Source organism: Camelina sativa, chromosome 9 (genome assembly GCF_000633955.1).
Source record: "Camelina sativa cultivar DH55 chromosome 9, Cs, whole genome shotgun sequence".
In the NCBI taxonomy this organism is placed as follows: domain Eukaryota; kingdom Viridiplantae; phylum Streptophyta; class Magnoliopsida; order Brassicales; family Brassicaceae; genus Camelina; species Camelina sativa.
In genome coordinates, this window is record NC_025693.1 from 33,802,919 (window position 1) to 33,824,786 (window position 21,868).

At 37.6% G+C, this 21,868-nt stretch overlaps 4 protein-coding genes and 4 pseudogenes across 5 annotated transcripts; 6 read left to right on the forward strand and 2 right to left on the reverse strand.

Moving 5' to 3' along the window:
- On the reverse strand, positions 418-1,668 carry LOC104715937 (annotated as a pseudogene).
- LOC104713930 lies at positions 3,589-5,112 on the reverse strand (annotated as a pseudogene).
- LOC104713931 (F-box/kelch-repeat protein At1g64840-like) lies at positions 6,129-8,369 on the forward strand. Its single transcript, XM_010431158.1, has 5 exons — positions 6,129-6,211; positions 6,332-6,446; positions 6,536-6,602; positions 6,789-6,905; positions 7,076-8,369. The coding sequence occupies exons 3-5, from the start codon at positions 6,567-6,569 to the stop codon at positions 8,231-8,233; spliced, it is 1,311 nt and encodes a 436-aa protein (XP_010429460.1). The 5' UTR covers positions 6,129-6,211; positions 6,332-6,446; positions 6,536-6,566; the 3' UTR covers positions 8,234-8,369.
- LOC109126279 lies at positions 8,850-10,555 on the forward strand (annotated as a pseudogene).
- LOC104713933 (B3 domain-containing protein REM14-like) lies at positions 10,606-12,663 on the forward strand. The gene is made up of 5 exons (XM_010431160.2): positions 10,606-11,049; positions 11,155-11,437; positions 11,511-11,605; positions 11,700-12,098; positions 12,182-12,663. The coding sequence occupies exons 1-5, from the start codon at positions 10,996-10,998 to the stop codon at positions 12,443-12,445; spliced, it is 1,095 nt and encodes a 364-aa protein (XP_010429462.1). The 5' UTR covers positions 10,606-10,995; the 3' UTR covers positions 12,446-12,663.
- Positions 13,649-15,356, forward strand: LOC104713934 (annotated as a pseudogene).
- LOC104715938 (F-box/kelch-repeat protein At1g64840-like) lies at positions 16,411-17,593 on the forward strand. Its single transcript, XM_019229581.1, has one exon. The coding sequence runs from the start codon at positions 16,439-16,441 to the stop codon at positions 17,570-17,572; it is 1,134 nt and encodes a 377-aa protein (XP_019085126.1). The 5' UTR covers positions 16,411-16,438; the 3' UTR covers positions 17,573-17,593.
- LOC104713935 (F-box/kelch-repeat protein At1g64840-like) lies at positions 19,143-21,040 on the forward strand. Of its 2 annotated transcripts, none has more exons than XM_010431162.2 (2): positions 19,143-19,294; positions 19,533-21,040. In XM_010431162.2, exon 2 carries the CDS (start codon positions 19,552-19,554, stop codon positions 20,713-20,715), a length of 1,164 nt encoding a protein of 387 aa, XP_010429464.1. In that variant the 5' UTR covers positions 19,143-19,294; positions 19,533-19,551; the 3' UTR covers positions 20,716-21,040. The 2 variants fall into 2 exon arrangements, with proteins under 2 accessions (XP_010429464.1, XP_010429463.1); XM_010431161.2 differs by having other exon boundaries at positions 19,530-21,038.

Below are 21,868 nucleotides of genomic sequence, written 5' to 3' on the forward strand. Positions count from 1 at the left end.
CATTTCTTTTTCAAGTAAGTTTCTAGTTTTGTAGGAGACGACTTTGCATTCTATCATTTCTTTTTCAAGTAAGTTTCTAGTTTTGTAGGAGACGACTTTGCATTCTATATTGTATATAAATCAGAAGGAAAAGATTAAGGCACGTCGTAGACTCAAAATACAGTAATAATATGTGGCTTACGTGATTAAAGATGAACTTTCAAGTCACTTGTTTTGTATTGTATGCAAAAATATGACTTGTTCAATAATCTCAATTCGACGAAAGTTATCTAAGATTATTTAACTGGAGAGTTGTGTTCTAAAGAATCTAACACAGTTAATTAATCGATTTAACATGACAATTTTATCATGGTTATAAGTATGACTTTGATCTCAGAATCAAAAAAAAAAAAATGTGAGAAGGTTGCAGATTTTACTGTTGCACACCGAGCCACTTGGTGAAGTTGTCAAACTCAGTGTAGTCACTGTCCGATATCATAGTCTGGTACCACGCTTTTCCTACTGCTTTGATCTTCATTGCCTCCCCTTACAAGAACAACAAGAAGAAGATGATTAATCACACAAGCTAGATATACACCAGGGGTTCTAAGCTCATCAAGTCTAAACAGTTACCTGTGAGAAGGGTTCCCTCTTCCTCTCTAGCTTCTCCTTTTTAGACTTTACCCTCTCAGCTTCAGCCAACAAAGACATTCTCCTAGCAGTCTTAGCATAAGGGGTAAGCTTCAACATCACATTCAAATTCTTAAGAGGATTCTTCTTCAAATACAGCTCTCTTCACATCCTTCTCAATCGGTCTAACCACACTCTGAACCTCATCCGAATTAATAATCCTAGATCAGCATTTACCATCTTTGCCAGGTAAAACATAACCTTTCTCCATCTCCGAAGACTTCTCAAACGAACCATAAACCGATTCCAACTCCTCTATAGCCGATTGAGTCCACACAACAAATCTACCTAAATGACCACCATGAGCTAGTTTAAGCAAACTCTGACACAAATCAACCCCAGGTGTGTTCCTAAACGCTTCAACCAACTTAGCTCCCTCATTACCATAAACAATCAACGGACCTTTACAAGAAACATATCTATGATTCCTCAATTTAACTACACCAGATCTAATCCCAATACTATCCTTAGCCTTCTCAGCATCAGCATAAGCACCAATCTGTTGCAATACCTTAATCGCAGCACTAGTCTTCTCAACAGACTCAGTTGAATCACTAACCACTAGAGGAAACTCAGGAACATTCTCAATCATATGTCCACGAGCCATCACAAGAGCCAGCAATCGCCGATGAACACTACGGTGCCAGCGACGGTGGATCTTCGTCCGAGCGAACATTCGACCACTACGACACATGTTTCCGAAAGCCGCTTGACCGGCGCGGTGAGTACCACCTCCGGCGACACGAGGGATACGTGATACGGCTCTTCCTGTACCCCATGACTCGGCTGAAGTCTGATGACCGGCGCGTTTTGAGACGGCGTAAGGTTAGCGACTGTTGTTTGAGATCTAAGCGTGGACATGGTTCGAAACGTCGGGACGAACTGGTGCTTTCATCACATCGGGGAGAAGTAATGTGGTGGTTTGATCTGTGGTCATATCACCGTCCAGAGATTGGACGGTTACTAGAGGACGAACGGCGGCTATTTTTGGAAGTTTAGTGTGAGCTTTTTAGGGATTTTGCCGGTTTAGATGCGAAAACCGATGTATATGTGTATAGATTTCGGTTCCAATTGGTACACAGTAACCATATCACTTGATTTAACCGATGATATTTTGTTCCCATGGTTAAAACTTAAATACCTGGTTAAACCGTAGATTAATAATTGTCAAAAAAAAAAAAAAATTAGATTAATAAGTAAATAATAGAGGGAATAATTTTTTATATGTAATTTCCAAAAAAGCTTATATAAAAAAAACAAAACAAAATTCTTCTTTTAATGAACAATGTCACACCGAAGGTGCCTTTTAAGCCTTTCAAGACGTTCTCATTCACTCCCGCCATAATCCTAGCTAGCTTCACTCAAAAACTTCTTATATATATGAATCATAAAGAGGAACAAATTAAAAAAGAAGAAAAAAAAAAACTACATGAAAAGAAGTTTGAGGTCATTGATGCTTGGGAGTTTGAGGTCATATATGAATCCTTGATGCTTGCTTGGCCTTACTGAAGTAGAGTCCGGCCGCCTTCTCGAATATGAGGTCAACAAAGAACCTTCCAAGTATCAATGCTAACAAAGCAAAAGGTGGACAAGCAGGTTGCTGGTAACCCACATAGCCACTCAAACAACAATACAAAATAGTCAAGATAACATGTTGAATAGAAAGATCTAGTTCCGGCTGGTTGAGTTGCTTGACCGCAAAGCCTCCCGAGAAACTCCCAATCGTGTAAATACTAAACTGTACGCAATGTAAATAGTACGACATCATAAACGTAAAGAACATATAGAATAAGTTGATGTCCCACCACTTGCCTTCTCCCATCCAGCAAGTCTCGATATTGTTAGTAACTGTCGGAATCGGGACGCAAAACGACCTCACGACCAAAATAGCCATAATCAAGAAGTGTACTGCAAGAATAGCAAGAGCAGGCCTGATCTCAGCCGCGTCCATGTCTCCCCAAGAAGAAGAGGACCAGAGTTGTATGATCGTTGCTGTTAAACAACTGAAAGATGCTGAGATGCCTATTACATAGTATATAAACCGCGCTTTCCAACAATTCACTCCTTGGATTATCGTTGTTTCGTATGATCTCATGATCGATGTTATATATAAGCTGGTTTCTAATAAGGTTTTTGTTTGTAGGTGAACTTGTATTAAAACTTTACTAAACGACCTCTCTACCCATATGTTTATATATATCGACTGTGCCTATTCCTAATAGGTTTGGGAGAATAGATTCCGTAGGTTTCGGTTCACAAAGGAAAAACAAAAAAATGCCGTAGGTTTCATATAGCGTACTTATAATTTTTAAGCCCATAAAACATGAACCGTAATACTAATCGACGAATTCTAAAACTAATCAAGAGTTGCTTAATATGGATGTAGAATGGATATGGTTTGACTTTAGTTGTCTTCATCATGAAGAATTTGGCTAACCGTTAATATTTCAACAATGTGTATTTATCAAGTAATGTTAGGTTTTGGTTCTTAACTGGTTGGATACTTGCATGTTTGCATGAGACTTTCATTCATTTTTTAGGTTTTTATTTTCTACCTACCAAACTCCTCTACTTATATACACATGTTTGATCAATTTTATTCTATCTTTATCATTATAAATGTTTATATCTTAGATAATATTCATAGTCTTGTAATTAATGTATATAGAACGAACATTTTCAGAAATAAATTGAAAAGATTATACAGTACGGATAAAGGCAAAAAAAAAAGCAGGTGAGAAGCAGAGAGAGGGGCACAAACCTACATTGGAGAAAGACACATCGACCACCAACTTTCATAGGGTGTATAAATCTGTTGGGATAAAGATTGCTTCACAGCCATCAACCTCTTTGAAATGCAATTTATTGATGATTTCTTACAAGTTTGTTAATATTGTCCTTTTGACTTTATGAAACCAATCATCTCTTAGCAACTGTAACTTTGAGGCCATGTTTCATGTGAAGGATTATGGAAGAAGATGGCTCGACCTTGTGCCCTTCAATGACCTTGATGTCATAATTCCGTATGATCTCGACAGCCACTGTCTTCATCTGCAAGAAAGACAAGTTTTTCCCCAAGCAATTTCTTGGACCGGAATTAAACACGAAGAACTTGAAAGAAGGTTCATGTTTTAGGCCTCCATTACTCTCAGAGATCCATCTCTCAGGTTTGAATTCAGACGCGTCTTCTCCCCACACGGCCTTCATCCTCCCTAACGCATAAACAGAGAACAAAATCTTCCAATTTGCATCGACTTTATGTCCACTTGGAAGCATATCTTGCTTTATGGGAGACTTCCGCTCGAACGGGACTGGAGGGTAGAGGCGTAGTGATTCACACAATGCACCATGTAAATACACCATCTTGTTTAACTTGTCTGCATCTAAACTCAATCCGGAACTTGGTAGATTTGTGTTGTTTATCTCTTGGCGGATCTTGGTCATAGCTTCAGGGTTCTTGGAGAGCAGCCAAAAGAACTAAGTGAGAGCGGTTGCAATGCCGTCTCTTCCAGCAAACATGAAACTCTTGATGATGTCTTTGAGGAAGTTATCATCTCTTGGATTCAAAAGCTCATACTTGGAAGTATCTAGATTCATGTAGACGCTTAATATATCCTCATCATGAGCTTCTTCTCCAATATCAGAGCGACGACTTATTTTGTTCTCTCTGTTGGCAGATATATACTTTGCACATGATCTGTTTACAGCAGCATTAGCTTCGGTCATCTTCTTCTCTTCTCCAACCCCAATCCAGTTTTGCAGCTTCCACAAGATCATAGGCTTCACATGTCTATACACGACCACTTCTTCGGCAGCATCCATAGCTTTCGCATACTCGTTCATCGGCATTTCAATGGAAAGAGAATTTGAGTCGTATCCCGTTACCAGAGTAAGGGTTGCATCAAATGCTAGCCTCTGGAAGAAGTCTTGTAAATCAAATATCATATTTGCCTCTGCAAAATGATCAAGGACCGGGACAGCCCCGTTCTTTATTTTACGCATGATGGTCCTCAGTGAGAAGCTTTGAAACCCTTGATGGCTAAGCACGACCAGTGCGGATTTTCTCATATCCTCCCAGAGTTTAGAGTCAGCAGTGAAGATCCCGTTTCCTAGAAAATCGAACATCTCTTTGAACTCTGGTCCTTTGTTATAATTGGAGAAGTTGGAGCTGAAAACGTGTTGTATGTTTACAGGATCTGAAGTGATCAACATGTTCATGCCAGAGAACCACGGGCCTTTGAATACAAAAGTCAAGTTGGAGACCTCGAGAACCTCTGCAACATAATCATTAATCCTATGAAGCGTGATGAGAATGCCAGGAAGCATCCCAAGAACTGGCCAGTTTCTAGGTGAGATTTGATTGGGTTTCTTGTGGATCAAGAAATGGAAGAAAATAAAGACAAGAATAGCTATGAAGACTTCAAGTAAGCCTACATAAGCCATTAGTATAAATGGTTTGAGTTTCTTGGATTTAACAAAAGATGGAGAGACAAAAAAAGTTTGGTTTTGGTTTTCTTTCATTTTGTTATATTTATAGTTATATTTTAGTATCGTTCACATTAGAGCTTTTGTTTTCTACAACGTGTAAATATCAAATTAATAATTTTCAAAATCTAACAACACTAATTAATTAGGTTATTTTTTTTGGGTAAGATCATTAATTAGATTATATATTTAGCATGTGTTAAATTTCTTTAGAAAACTTTTAAGGTGGCAACCACTTTGATTCTGGATCACATGGAATATTAATTTTACATTGATGATTTATAGTAGGAGTTTAAAACATGGGACGTTTAAAGTGGAAATAGTTGTCATTTTAAAGTTTTTTAATAGAATTTTTCTTTTTCATTAGTATGCACCGGATAAATAGTTGAAATATTATTAATAAAAATAGATGAATTAGCACAAAAATATTAATTTCCCTGTATACTTATTTAAGCATTGTTGTTAGCAAAATAACCCTATTGTCATGTAGTATACTATAAGAAAATGTCATTAGAGAAATAGTATTATTAAAATAAAATAAATCATATTAAAGATAATATATCTATTTTTTTCTCTATAAATATTATCAAAATCAAAATAATATTTAAATTAGATTATGCTTAAAATCATAACCGTTTAAAAAAAAATTATATTCGCATTGTGTCTTCAAATATTTTTCTTATAAACAAAATCGAATTTATTTTAATAAATGGGTGTTTTGTTATAAACTAATCGAGCAAAGGGCGTTTTGTATTCGGTGTTTTGTTAATTGTGGTTGTAGTTCCTCTTTTTTTTTTTTTTTCTTTAAGATACGGGAGTTTAGCTATGTTTTTATATTTTCTGGAATTCTGAATTTGAGGTATTTTTTTTTGTATCTTGGGCCTGAAAACGCAGCCCATCTTTCGCCACTTAAACATAATTTTTAATCCTAAACCGAATACAAAACACCGAGATCAGATTAGGATCGTAAACCATGTGAAGTTCTGAACCTACACCACAAAATATTTTGAGTGTGCTCTTCTTTCTAACACCAAGGACCAGGGTTTTGCCCTTTTGGGTACGTACGATTTAATCATCTCCACCCTTTGCTCGATTAGTTTCGATTCTCTTTGTTTCATACGATGAATCTTCTCTAGAACTCTAATCATGTTTTTTCTATTTTTTTTTATCAAAACAGACATCGGTTATTGTATTAAAAGTCCAAAAGCCAAATACAAGTATATAAAAAATGAAAGAAAACTGTCACCCAGTAGTAGCCCTCCACTCACCTCACTTCGAGCTAGAAAATTGTGGTACATGAGTATTCTTGTTCTTGATAGTTTTACTTTTCTCTCTGTTCATTATAAACCCTAGCAAGCTCAATTTTTTTTTTTTTTTACAGATTTCGGAAATTACAGGAATCAGCTTAAAACATGGCACCGAGAAAAAAGACACCAAACATGATTTGGGTACACACTCTTCTTCCTCTCCTCTTTGCTTCAAAAAATTCGAAAAGCTTGTCATATTTTTTATCGATTTAGTTCTTGAATTAGATTTTGATTCCTCTGTTTCAATAGCAACCATCCAAGATTTTGGTACTGTTATGGGATTAATCTTTCCTAAAAACTCTAGAAGCTTAATTATTTGTCTTTTAGGTTGTTAAGAAATCGCAACAACCAGAAAACATAGCAAAACCTGCAACACAGGAAACGAACAAATCGCTGCTAGACTGCTCTCCTCTCCTTGAAGAGCTACCGCAAAGTTCCAATAGTGTATGAACTCTTTGTTTCTCTCCTCCTTTGCTACTTTTTAGGAGTTGAGTTCTGAAATTTGATTTGAAAATCTCTGCTTTTAATGTTTCTTGGCAGATTGTAGTTTGGTGTATGTATGTATGGTAAATTCTCAGGATTGCCATCCTAAAAAGTTGATATTTTTCATACAGGTTGCAGAAAAACCTGCAACTAAAGAGCAAACATTGTCCAAGTTAGACTGGTCTCGTCTCCCTGAAGAGCTACTGCACATTATCTCTGAGAATCTTGAGGACTGTTTCGATGTTATACATGCTCGGTCTGTTTGCCAACCGTGGCGATCCATCTTCCCATTTCCTTCTTGCCTATTAGGCACAAGTTATTCACTTCCCTCCTTCTCAAAGTTCCCTCGCAAAAGCAAAGGCTTCTGCACTCTCGAGAAGTTCCCTATGTTCCTTTTTAGAGTTCTTGCTCCTGCTGTTGGGTTGCCTTCTGAGTTTTTTGTGGGAGGAATAAACCGAGATAAGTCAGTGAAGGCGCTTCCATCTCCCTTTCAATGTTCAGTGAAAGTGAACATACCAGATTCTGAGTCTACCCTGTTGAACGTTCTTGACTGTCAGATTCTCCCTCTGGGGTTTCAGTACAGAATGATTGGTTGGGATCCTCAATCATTGGCAACAAGTTTCCGAGGCGTGGCTTCTCTTCCGTTAGGAGAGGGTGAGTTCGTTGTGCTTATTGGCTACTCTCATAATATGTTGGTGTTAAGGAGTGCTGATATGAGGTGGATGCGGCTTGAGAAAACCTCAAGAGCTGACTGCAAAGATATAGTCACTTTTAGAGGCAAGTTTTATGCAGTCTTTATTAATGGAGATGTTTTCGTGATTGATCCTTATACGCTGGAAGCAACTCTACTAATGCCCTCGGAGCGTCTGAACTCACAAAACTATCTTGTACCATCTGGCGACGATGAACTTTTCTTGGTTGAGATGATTATTGTTCGTGGTAGTGTAATAGACTTTAGCAAGTTAGCATGTCGAGTGAGTAGACTAGATGAGGAGGCTGGTGAATGGGTCGTGGTTAATGATTTGGGAGGCCGTGTGTTGTTAATTGGGCAACCGGGAAATAGCTCCTGCTCAGCTAAGGAGCTTCCTGATGGTTGTGGTGTAAGTGAGAACTCAATGTTGTTCACCAATGAACCATTCGGTTCAACTTACTCCTATAAATATGGAGTAGATACAGGAAACGCTGAAGACGATCTCAATTTTTGGAGATTCTCAAGAGAGAAACGTGTGAAGATCTTCAGAACATCTCCGATGGTGGCTCACCTTTGTGTTGAGCACAAAAATCTGTAAAATCTTAGTTTGGATAACTGAGACACATCTGATGGCTTTTGTTATGGTGATATTCTAGTTTCAATGTTTTGTAGTTGTAAACTATCTCCCACAACATTGTTGTCTCTATTATTGAAATGGTTGTCTTATGAACTCTCGAAGCTGTGTATCTGGTGCTGCTCTTGACCAAAGTTCTTTAAATTTGTGAAGGTTATAAAAGAAGGATGTTTTCTTCCCCACAAATCATTTGAAAACTGGAACTCCTTTTACGCAATCTGCAGCAGTACATAATGGTCTCTGACCCTTGGGAGTTCCAAGCCACCTTTGTATAGCTACTACAAGCATGGAAGAGTATACATTGCATCACCTTTGATAACTTCACCTAGTATTTGTTTTCTTGCCAGGTGTAAGAACTTTGATCGGCAACAATTCTAATAGATATTTTCGTTTCAAAATAGATCAAAAAATGAATTAAACCGGATGTGAACCGATACCTAATTTTCCATTTAGCTTACTTTAAGCTATTGTAAAGGTTCTGATAAAAAAAATGAATTAAACCGGATGTAAACCGATACCTTGAACCGGAGGATTGTAGTCAAATAGTTGAGAACGACGGCAAAATCTTCCCCATCTCTTACCAAATTCACTGAACCCTAAAAAAAAAAAGAAAAAAATCTCTCACTGGAACAGTAGAATTGACAGTCATAGTTGAGTAATTACTTCTCCATCCTTTGGGTTTCGTCTTCATAATCTTTGTATTACGAGTATAGTATGTTCATTCTCTTACAATTTTCGAATCTCATTGTAACAAACTGATTTATCGGCTATAGATTGTAGTAATTGCTGTGTCTAGGCTTCTTTGGGACTATATTAATTCTTCGAAATTGATTCCTTTGTTGCGCCTTAAAACTGTTAGTGTAGTGTCAGTGTGTTATGCGATACATCTTATATATTCCTAGACCACTACAATTGTTTTAAAAATTTCCCAGATTTGCAGCAGTTTCTGTCTTAATCAGCAAACATGGCAAAGAAAGAGAAGATGTCATCATCGATGATGCCAGACTGGTCTCAGCTCCCTGATGAGCTATTGCCTCTTATCTCCAAGCATCTAGAAGAGGAGAACTGTTTCGATGTAGTTCATGCTCGCTCTGTTTGCAGCTTGTGGCGATCCGCATTTCCCTTTCCTTCTTCCCTGTTGCGCTCAAGTTACTCTCTTCCCTCGTTCCCTGGTTTCCATGTCGAAGACGAAGATTCGTGCACCCTGGAGAAGGTCCCTTTGTTCCTCTTTAGAATCCAAACTCCTCTTGCGGCTAATGTTGTGTGGCCTTCTGTGTATTTACTAGGAGCCATAGGTCGAGATGAGTCAAATGATCATCTGAACCTTCTTCCATCCAATCTTGATGAAAATGCTAGACTGTCAGATCATCCCTCTAGGCCATCAGTACAGAGTGATCGGTTGGGGTCCTCAAGAATTGGCATTATATCATGAAAGTGTGGTTTTGCTTCCTCTAAACAACAAGGGAGAAGGACGAGAATTCGTTGTGCTTCTCACACACGCATACTCGAGAGGTTTGCTGGTTTTAACAAGTGCTGAAATGAGGTGGGAACCGCTCAGATTCTCTATGCACGCATTTAGTCACTTTTAGAAGCAAATTCTATGCAAGTTTTGGAGCCAGAGAAATTTTCGTTATCGATCCTTATTCGCTGGAAGTGACTCCCATGATGCCTTCACAACCTCTGCGGGCAGGCGATTATCTGATTCCATCTGGCGATGATGAGCTTTTCCTGGTTCAGAAATTCTACCCAATTCCTGTTGCTGATGAAATAGATTTTATTCGGTTCACATGTAGAGTGAGTAGGCTAGATGAGGAGGCTGGTAAATGGGTCGTGGTCAGCGATTTGGGAGACCGTGTGTTGTTTCTTGGACACTTTGGGAATGTCTGCTGCTCGGCTAAGGATCTTCCTGATGGCTGTGGTGTGACTGGGAACTCAATTTTGTTCACCGATACAGCAATGTAACTTTTGCTTACAAATATGGAGTACATACAGGAAGGGCGGAAGACGACCTCAATATATGGAGATTCTCAAGAGAGAAACGTGTGACCATCCTCAGCACATCTCCGGTGGTGACTCTCCGCGTTGATGACCATTCTGAAAATCTCGCTTTGGGTACCTGAGACATACCGATGGTTTTGTTGTTTTTTATTAGCTTTTGTGATCTTTTATGTTCTGTTCTGAAGTGTGTGTGAATTTTTGTGTCAAGACGGTATGCTGAATACGAGAGATATAACTTGTATTTCAGTTTCAGTTTTTGTTCTAACCAACTACTTTCTCAACACCGAAAGCTATGTTTATGGAAAGGGTTCACGAACTCTCAAAGCTATATGTATGGGTTTGGCTGTGTATAACTCTCAAATCTTAGTCCACGACAACAAAACAACATTGTTCTCCTTCCTCTTGAATTTTCTTCTCCGTTGACCTTTATAGTTCGAGCTTCAGCTCCTGCTGATGTGTGGCCTTCTGAGTTTTTTCTTGGATATTCGGAAACCAAGAAGGTCAACAATAAATATGGAGATAAACTATATAAGTCTGATTTAATTAACAATAATAATTAGCAATCAAAGCTCTCGAGTTCCAAGGAGAGTTCACCAATGGAAACTGATCTCTTTAAAAAAAAAAAACTCATCATAAAAGCTCTATGAGCTTGTGGTAAATGGTCTGCAATACACTCTTTCCTCCATTATATTGTAGTGTAGAGGCTGAGAGATTTAGGGACTTTGATAATGGCGAGTCAACATTTCTTCAAGCCTCTTCTTCCCGGATTCTACAGCCACTTGGTACTCTCTTTTTCTCCCTTTCTTCTTTCTTCTTCTTTATCTGTATCTGTCTGAGAAGGTCCTTGAGAAAGATGGGTTTGGTTTTGTATTTGCATGTTGTCTCAGACGATTCCTGTGGCTTTCCTCTTGAAGAATGTAAAAGGAAGAGATGAGCAGAAGACAGCGGGGCTGAGGTCAGACGCGTCAAAGAAAACTTGGGAAGTGAAGATAGATGGGCAGAGACTCACTGACGGTTGGAAAGAGTTTGCAGTCGCACATGATCTTCGAATCGGTGACATTGTCGTGTTCAGACAAGAGAGCAACATGGCTTTCCACGTTACAATGTTGGGACCTAGTTGTTGTGAAATTCAATATGTGTCTTCTTGTTTAGACGACCATAACAACCTCGGTGAGTTCGTCTCTATAAAACTGTCTATGACTAATATAAGAGACTCAGTTTGGATTTGTTTCTTCGTTTTCAGGGAAGAATCCAAGTAGAGAAGCAGAGTCTTCATCACTAGATCCCTCTTGTTTCGTGGCTAATATCACGGCTTCGACTCTCTTATATGACAGACTGGTATCTACTCTTCATTTGAGCCCCCCAAAAATAAATTATCATGCTAGGGTCTGAACTAAGATCAAAATCATGTTGTATTGTAATGTTTTTATAGAATTTTCCAAGAAGTTTTGTAAGGGAAAATGGTCTAGACACAAGATGTGGAGAGATTGTTCTGATGAATGAAAAGGGCAGATCATGGACTGTTGATTTGAGATGTAAGAGATCATGCGGAATCGCTTACATCAAACGAGGATGGAGAAATTTTTGTCATGCCAATGAACTTAGAGCTGGAAGTTTCTTCACTTTCAAACTAATAATCCAAAGAGGAAGAACTCTGGTTCTACGTTTGTCCCCCAAAGAACCAATAGAAGAACAAAAGTGCTCTGAAGCTAATGAAGAGAGCAGCCAAAATGAGAAAAGCTCATTGATACGGAAAGCTTCATCTTTGGCATCCCAAAACCGATATGTGACAGTAACTCTTACACGTTACAACGTCAGCTTTTCTAGACTGGTTAGTTTCATTATTGAGCCATTTCCTTTTTTACAGCCTTCTTGATTCTTAATCCTTGTCTGCGTTGTTTGAATCTTTCACAGACTCTTCCAATACATTTCACAAAGGTGAGTGGCATAGTAAAGGCAAAGAAGATGAGTTTCTTGGATAAACATGGCGTAAAATGGTCTACGGATCTGAGGTTTGACAAGAAACATCTGAGAATGCGATTGGTTGGTGGCTGGAAAGAGTTTTGCGATGCTAACCATGTGAAGATAGGAGAATCAGTCATGTTGGAACTAATTTGGGAAGCACAAGAATGCTCTGTTCTTAAGTTCTGCTCCAAAGTGATGCCAGAGACCAACTGAAAAGATGTTTCTAAAAGGTTACTGAATTGCATGAATCAATGTTTTAACTAGTGAGACTCCTTTAGACATTCTGGTTCAAAGTAGTGATGTATAATTATAGCTTGTGTTTGATATCTCAGTTGTACTAGAAGCTAGATGAATGCTTTACCTAGATGCTTATGGTGTTGTGTAATAATCCATAATCTCTTTTCCAATTATACTTAGGGGGTGTTATTGGATTGAGGATTTTAATAGATTTTAATTAACCCAGGACATTAGTGGATTTAAAAGTCTAATGCATTTGTGTAGACTTTATAATGCATATAAGGTGGATTTGAAAGTCATTGATAATGTATTTTTGGTGATTGTTATGGATTTTTTAAAAAGTTATTGTTAGAAAAAAATATATATATATCCATAAACTGTGTTATACACCAAAATTATATTAAATTAATAACACCCAGACTTTTACACATGTCATAGAAAACTTGAATTAAACTGTATTTGTTTTCAATCCAGATTTTTGGTGTAATTAAAGAACCCAGATGTCATGAACCCAGAAAAAAAAAATTAAAGAATACAAAAAAACACAGATCTGATGAATAAGTGTGATTATATACAAAGGGTTTGAGGAGGAAGAAACAGAGATTGAACCCAGAAAAAAAAAGTGTGATTATATCATAAACCAAAAAAAAAAGTTATAGATCATGAACCCAGAAAAAAAAGTTAAAGAACAAAAAAAAAAATTCTCAAAAATAATACATATCTGATGAATAAGTGTGATTATATAAAAGGATTGAGAAAAAAAATCAAACAATAATATGTCAAAGGCTAGAGATCCATCTAAAGAGAGGAGAAGAAAATGAAATGATTGAGAAAAGTGTGGTATTGTGTTTGTTCATATTTTAGAAGCAAAGTACGTTGAAATCCAAAATCACACAAAATCCAGTAGATATTGAATAACACTAGATTTTAATGGATTTTTAAAAATACCCAATTGAATAACACATGATTCTTAAATACATCAAACTCCTTTAAAAACCACAATCCAATAACACCCCCTTAGAGCTTATGACAGCTCATATCGTCACTTCCTATTAAGAATTGCAATGGTCTCTTGAATTTAATTAAACGTAACCGTCCCACTCTCCCATATTAAAACGACGGTTACGTTTTGAGGTTGTTTTATAACATCTGTGATTTTTTGGAGTGAGAGTACGGACTCTTTCTCTCCCTTTGGTATGATTCGATTAATCATTCTCTCTTCATGTTTGTTTACAGTGACCTAAAACCTAGAAGCTTTTATTTTTCTTTCTTTCAGATATTGAAATCAGCAAATATGACAGAACATGCAAAGGAACAGAAGCAATCATCCATTATGTTAGATTGTGTAAGAACAAAAGCAATCATCCATTATGCTACTTGGAAATTTTTTGTTTCATTCTCCATTAATTTTCATGTTTGTTATCAGATGTATGTATGGTGAAATTGAATCAATATAACTTAGTTCTCAGTAATTGATATGCCTGTAAATCTTATCTCTCTTCATGTTTCAGTCCTATCTCAACACAATATTCGTTTAAACCCTACAAAATGATTTTTTTTTCTTTTTCTGAATTAGGTTTCAAAACTGCAGCCTTGTCAATCTCCATCTGTGCCAGACTGGTCTCTTCTCCCCAAAGAGCTACTTCACCTTATCGCCAAGAATTGGAGGACGAGGACTACTGTTTCCATGTTGTCCATGCTCGCTCTGTTTGCACCTCGTGGCGATCCTCGTTTCCGTTTCCTTCTTGCCTCTTACGCCCAAGTTACTCTCTTCCCACGTTTTCAGATGAAAGCAAAGTCTTGTGCACCGTCGAGAAGATCCCTTTGTTTCTCTTTAGATTCAAAACTCCTGCCGTGTCGCCTTCTGTGTTTTGTCTGGGAGATTTAGGCCGGGATAACTCTAGGGATCATATGGAGCTTCCATCTCCGCTTCAGTGTTCGGTAAGAATGCAGATACGAGGATCTGATCCAACCTTGATGAACATGCTAGACTGCAAGATCCTCTCTCTGGGCCATCAGTACAGAGTGATCGGTTGGGATCCTGAATCATGGACATCACCTTACCGAGGCGTGGCTTTTCTTCCCTTAAACAAGGAGGGAGGAGGAGAAGACTTCGTTGTGATCCTTAACTTCACTAATGATTTGGTGGTGTTTAGAAGTGAGGAAACAAGGTGGGTGCGGCTTGGGAAAATCACAGATACTTCATGTCAGAAGGTATTGACGTTCAGAGGCAGATTTTATGCAGCCTATCTTAACGGAGACGTTTTTGTTATCGATCCTTATTCGCTGGAAGCGACTCTCCTGAATCCCGCAGAGCCTATTAGCCCAATAAATTATCTGGTTCAATCTGGCAATGATGAACTTTTCCTGGTTGAGGCAACCATCCCACAGGGTGAAGTATTAGAGGTTAGCCGGTTAACATGCAGAGTGAGTAGGTTAGATGAGGAGGCTGGTAAATGGGTCAGCGAGTTTGGAGACCGCGTATTGTTTATTGGAGAGCAAGGGAATGTTGCTTGTTCGGCTAAGGAGCTTCCTGATGGTTGTGGTGTGAGTGGGAACTCAATGTTGTTTACTGACTGGCCAGGTGATGCAATATACTTTTATAAATATGGTGTGCCTACAGAATACGCGGAAGATGACCTCAATTTTTGGAGATTATCAAGAGAGTATCGTGTGAAGATTCTTAACAAATCTCCTCCTGTGGTGGCTTTTCGTGTTGAGCTCTAAGCCGTAAAATCTTACTTTGGATATGTTGGTTCTGTTTCCTAAATCTTACTTAGGATACCTAAGACATGTCGGTTCTGTTTCTTTTAGGTAAAGACTGTAATACATTCGTATCAGTTTTGAATTTCTTTTGCCAATTGAAAACACAGTCGTGTCGTGTGTATGGAAATGGTTATTAGTCTTTTCACTTATACTTGTCTTTTGTCTCCTCCGGTGTTGGCTCTTCGGATTGATCATAACGTCAGCTTATTTATACTGGTTAGTTTTCCATCACCATAATCTTATAATATTTCCATGTCAAAAGCCTCTTTTTATTTATATAAATAAGCTATGATTTTTATTTATATAAGCACAATCATAAGCATAGACTACAAATGATCATTCAATGATTTGTTTAGTTTTTTATAAAGTAGTCGTGGTGCCGGCTCAGACATTGGGTCTATACTATAGGCAAAATTTTAAAATTAGACCTTCTAACATATCGAAAATCATAAAAATTTTCATTTATTTTGATAAAAAGAGAAACTAGTACTGTTTTATGGGTCTCTTTTTCATTTTTTAAAAAATAAAAATTTTGAACTCCTATTATTCATATAAAAAATCTGTACAGACCCTTTTCATTCATACAATATTTTTTGGACTCTTTTTATCTAAAAAAAAAAAGAAAAAATTGGATAACATATTTTGCTTCTTCATATGATTAACTTCTTGAGTACTTGTCATTTGTCTTTTTTATTATATCATTATTAGTACCCTGTTTTCTTCAAATTTAATTTTTCTTCCTATTCATGGGTTTCTTGAAGTCGTTTTTTTTTTAATTTTATTTTGTGAAACGAAATGTGAATGTTAGAAAAAGAGTTAAAAAAATATTTTTGACCTCGTCACTCGTCAATTATTTGTTAGCGGAAGTCAAGAAAGTGGAAATCAACATAAGAACCGCTCCCCCTCCTCAACGTCTCCTTCCTAAATTATAAAACTGACAATTTTGTAAAAGAACTTGTGTGACTCTTTAGCATTTTGGTATGTAAACGTAATTGGAACTGTTTTCATTGTTTGGTTGGTGACTCATGTTCTTGTAGTATGTGTAGAAACCAAGAGTATAGTCAATGCGTTATGCGTATCAGTTTTCATCTACTTATAAGCGATCGATCTTCTCTGGTCAGTGGCCACGTTCGTTTACAAGTTCCTGAACCCTTCGAATTGATTTTTTTTTTTTTTCCAGATTTCGAAATTCACACAACATCCATGTCAACGAGAAAGAAGACATCAGACTGGTCTCTTTTACCGGAGGAGATACTTCAAATTATCTCCAAATATGTGGAGGACTGTTTCGATGTTGTTCATGCTCGCTCTGTTTGCAACTCGTGGCGATCCACATTTCCTTTTCCATCTTCCCTGTTACGCCCAAGTTACTCTCTTCCCACATTCGACGAAGTCACTCTCGAAAGCAAAGACTTGTGCACCCTCGAGAAGGTCCCTTTGTTCCTCTTTAGACCCCGAGCTCCAACCATTGCTGCTAATTCGTCATTGTCTTCTCAGTATTTTCTGGGAGGAATAGGCCGAGATGATCATCATATGGATCTTCCATCTCCTCTTCAATGTTCAGTGAAAGTGCAGATCCAAGGATATGATCCAGCTCTTATGAACATGGTCGACTGCCAGATCCTCTCTCTAGGCCATCAGTACAGATTGATCAGTTGGGAACCTAAAGGTTATAGAGGCGTGGCGTTTCTTCCGCTAAACAAGGAGGGAAGAAGAGGAGAGTTCGTTGTGATCCTCAACTACACTAATGTTTTGCTGGTGTTAACAAGTGCTGAAATGAAGTGGAAGCGGCTTGAGAACGTTCCAGTTGGTTCTGTATGCTCGGATTTAGGCACTTTTAGAGGCAGGTTTTATGCATCCTTTCTTGCCAGAAGTACTTTCATCATCGATCCTTATTCCCTGGAGGTGACTCTCTTGATGCCTTCACCTCCGAAGCCACTAAACTATCTAGTTGCATCTGGCGATGATGAACTTTTCCTGGTTGAGGTAACCATCCCAATGTTTGAAGAAATAGATTTTAGCCGGTTTACTTGTAGAGTGAGTAGGCTAGATGAGGAGTGTAGTAAATGGGTTGAGGTGCGAGATTTGGGAGACCGTTTGTTGTTTATTGGACATTTTGGAAATGTCTCTTGCTCAGGTAAGGAGCTTCCTGATGGTTGTGGTTTGAGTGGGAACTCAATTGTGTTCACTAGTGAGCCAACTTTTCCCTACAAATATGGAGTACATACTGGAACAGGGGAAGATTGTTGGAGAACCACAAGGGAGAATCGTGTGATGATCTTCAATACAGATCCAGTTTTGGCTCTCCAAGTTGAGAATCTCTTTTTGGATGCTTGAGTCATTCTGTTGGTTAGTTTTTGTCTTTATTAGATCACAAACAAACTTTGCTTTAATTATAGTTATAAATATATAACAGTGATCTCTGTTGTTGCCCATTGTTCTAGAGTTTTTTTTTTTTTTTTTTTTCACTTGGTAATTGATATTTAACTCTTGTATAAACACCACACAACCATATGTCTGTGGAAATATAATTGTTTCATGAACTCTCAAAGCTGTGTTCTTGGTCACGTGTCAGTTAGAGACCTAAGTTTTTCATTAACGCAAAAGGGTTTCAAAAAGAAGTATGTTTTCTTCCCAAAATCATATTGAAACTTGAACTGCTTATTCTCAAAACTGAAACAGATGCATAATTGGCCTCTGATCCATAGCTACAACCTTAAAAGACTGTACTGTATATTGCTGGATAGAAAAATGGGCCATGTCTATCTCTTGTTTGTGCCTTGGAGCCAAAGTTGTTGAGCCCACAGAAGAGATGAAATCAGCTACAGGTATATAATTTTCATTATTTGTGCCTTGGGGCCAAAGTNTCTTGTATAAACACCACACAACCATGTCTGTGGAAATATAATTGTTTCATGAACTATCAAAGCTGTGTTTGGCTGTGTTCTTGGTCATGTGTTAGTTTGAGACCAAAGTTTTTCAACAACGCAAAAGGGTTTAAAAGAGAAGTATGTTTTCTTCCCAAAATCATATTGAAACTTGAACTGCTTATTCTTAAACTGAGACAGATGCATAATTGGCCTCTGATCCATGTGTTCCATAGCTACAACCTTGAAAGACTGTACATTGCTGGATAGAAAAATGGGCCATGTCTATCTCCTATTTGTGTCTTGGAACCAAAGTTGTTCAGCCCACAGAAGAGATGAAATCAGCTGCAGGTATTTCAGTGAACACAAGTGGAACTTTGATATATAAGGCATTCTTGTAGTGCATGTCTACGCTTGTTTTTTGTTGCCAAGTGCCAACGCTGGTTCTTTTACTTCATTTCACTCCTAACTTTTTTTTAACATGTATAGAATTATGATTTATGAGATCTTCGCCCACATGTATATAATTCTATAAATGTTTGGGATGACGGTTTATTTCACCACGAAAACTCACACATTGTAAAACTATTGCTTACCTTTTTACAAAACCGTAGTCGACGCCTAGCCGACTGACCTTTACAAAACCGTAGGCGCCTAGAAGTAAGATTCCACCACGATTTTTCCTATTGGACAACCATTTCATCGGCTGACTAAACCATTCAATTGGTTTAATCGCCTATCGAAATAATTTCTTACCCTTTTTAATGTTAAGAGTACTTTGAAAAATTTTGGGCTTCTAAACAAGCCCATTTAAGGTTTGTAAGAATGTGCAACTATAATTATTTATAAACTAGTTTAAGAATCTTTGCTTCCACATAAACCGATGTGGGATATAATTTTGAGTTGGTAACAAAAGAGAAAAAAAGAAAAAGTATAAGCCCATGTAATGTAAAAACAGTAAAAATGATGTCCGAAAGTGAAATAAAAAAAACAGAATGAAACCGACACTTCTATCTTATCTACCTGGAAATGACGTCGTTTCCAAATTCTTCATCATCACTTCCCAAAGTCGAAAATCTACTCAACCCTAAAACAGTAAAAAGTTCTCCCACACTCAAATCTCTCGCTGTAATCGAGTAATTTCTTCTTGATCCCTTGGTTTCACTTTTCATACGTCTTTCAACTACGACAGGTATGTTTCTGTTTTGAGTTCCCCTGATTGAAATCGAAGATAGCAAAGCTCACTTGAATTTTGCTATAGGCTTTAGAAAAAAGTCTGCTGGGTTCTTTATTAATTGCTTCAAAACTATCACCTTTATATACCTGTACTTAAATCTGATGGTGTAGTGCTAGTGATGAAGGGTTCTGCTATAAATCTTTTCTGTTCATGTTTGCTTACAATTGTTTATAAAAAAAAAAAATTGCAGCAGTTTCTGTCTTAATCAGAAGATGTCATCGATGATGCCAGACTGGTCTCAGCTCCCGGAGGAGCTACTTCCACTTATCTCCAAGAAACTTGAGGATTACTGTTTTGATGTCGTTCATGCTCGTTCTGTTTCCCGCACATGGCGATCTGTATTTCCCTTTCCTTCTTGCCTAGTACGGCCAAGTTATTCTCTTCCGTCGTTCGCTGACTTCCCTTTAAAAAGCAAAGAATTGTGCACCCTCGAGAAGGTCCCTTTGTTCCTCTTTAGACTCCGAGCTCCTGATGCTTCGGCTGCGTTACCGTTTGAGTATATTCTGGGAGGAATAGGCCGAGATGATTCAGTGGAGCTGCTTCCATCTCCTCTTCAGTGTAGAGTGAAAGTGAAGATACAAGGATCTGAGCCAACCTTAATGAACATGCTAGACTGCCAGATCATTCCTCTAGGACATCAGTACAGAATGATCGGTTGGGATCCTGAGAGATGGATAAGATATTACAGAGGTGTGGTTTTCCTTCCGCTAAACAATGATGGAGAATTTGTTGTGCTCCTCAGCTACGCTAAAGTTTTGTTGGTGTTAACAAGTGCCGAAATGAGGTGGAAGCGGCTAACGAATGTCCCAAACTATCAATGCACGGATTTAGTCACTTACAGAGGCCGGTTCTATGCAGTTTTTTTAACCGGAAAAATTGTGGTTATCGATCCTTACTCGCTGGAAGTGACTCCCTTGATGCCTTCACAGCCTCTGCGCTCAAGCAATTATCTGATTCCATCTGGCAATGATGATGAGCTTTTCCTGGTTGAGAATTTCAACCCGATTCCTGATGCTGATGAATTAGATTTTAATCGGTTCACATGTAGAGTAAGTAGGCTAGATGAGGCGGCTGGTGTATGGGTTGTTGTCAGTGATCTGGGAGACCGTGTGTTGTTTGTGGGACACTTTGGGAATACCTGCTGCTCGGCTAAGGAGCTTCCTGATGGCTGTGGTGTGACTGGGAACTCAATTTTGTACACCAATGGAGGCAATGTAACTTTTGCCTACAAATATGGAGTACATACTGGAAGGCCGGAAGACGAACTCAATATTTGGAGATTCTCAAGAGAGAAACGTGTGACGATCCTCAGCACATCTCCGGCGCTGGCTCTCCGCGTTGAAGACCATTTTGAAAATCTCGCTTTGGATGCCTGAGACTTACTGTTCGTTTTGTATATATTAGCTTTTGTTATCTTTGTTGTTCTGTTCTGAAGTGTGTGTGTGTATTTTGTGTCACCACGGTATGCTGAAAACTAGATAACTTTTTTTTCAGTTTCAATTTTAGTTTTTTCTCTAACCAACTTACTTTCTCAAGACTAGACAGCCATATGTTTGGCTGTGTTCTTGGTATCAGGTGGTCATGTTTGTGTAGTTCAAGTATACCATAGCTAAGCAAGGAAGATATGTTGAGGATTGTTGTTTGTTTGACAGCTTTTTTTTTTTGGCGAAGTTTGTTTGACAGCTTTACCAACTGAGTTGGATTTTAAAAGGATACGAGGAATAAGTGTGAAGATATAGAGAGCTCTAGAATTCAATTTTGCTGTATAAATAAAGGAGCTCGGTTGGGTTCTTTTCAAACTTGTCCAAGATTAGCTTTCACGTCCTCCAGTATGCGAGACACCCTTGATACAACTTCTATATATTCTTGCTTCTGACTTTGTTTTGAGTCTCTCCTTCGCTGTAGACTGCTTTTATTATTCGACAATGGTTACATTCTGGTTTAATGTAGTGGTGCCTAAGTGGCGTAGTTCATGGGTAAGAATTTGGAGTTATTTTCATGTTTAAACTGTCTGAAAAAGGCAAAATGTAACAGTAGAGTTGTTAGTTTGAGTTTTGTTTTGGCTTTGATTAGAATTTGATGTAATTTGTTGTAAATGTGGTAAAAACAACAGTTTGATGTAATGAATCGTTGTAAAAAATATAATTTATTAATTTTACTAAAATTACTGAGTGGTGACATAATTGTGGTAGATGTTGCCGTAGTATTATTTGATTATAAATTTTAAAAAGTATTAGTGAATACATTTAATAAAATTACTAAAAATAAAATAAATTAAAATATATAAATAATAAAATAATTTTAATATACACAAAGTTAACTAAACTTATTTGTTACATTGCAAAATAAAATAAAAAAACAAACTATATGCATTCCATAATATTTATAATCTTATCATATTTAAATGGGCAATTGTCATAAATACCACTAAAATAGGTTTTTATTCCAAAAATACCACAATTTAGTTTTTTTTCCAAAGCTACCACTAAAATGTATTTTTTTCCAAAAATACCACATAATTGAACTAAA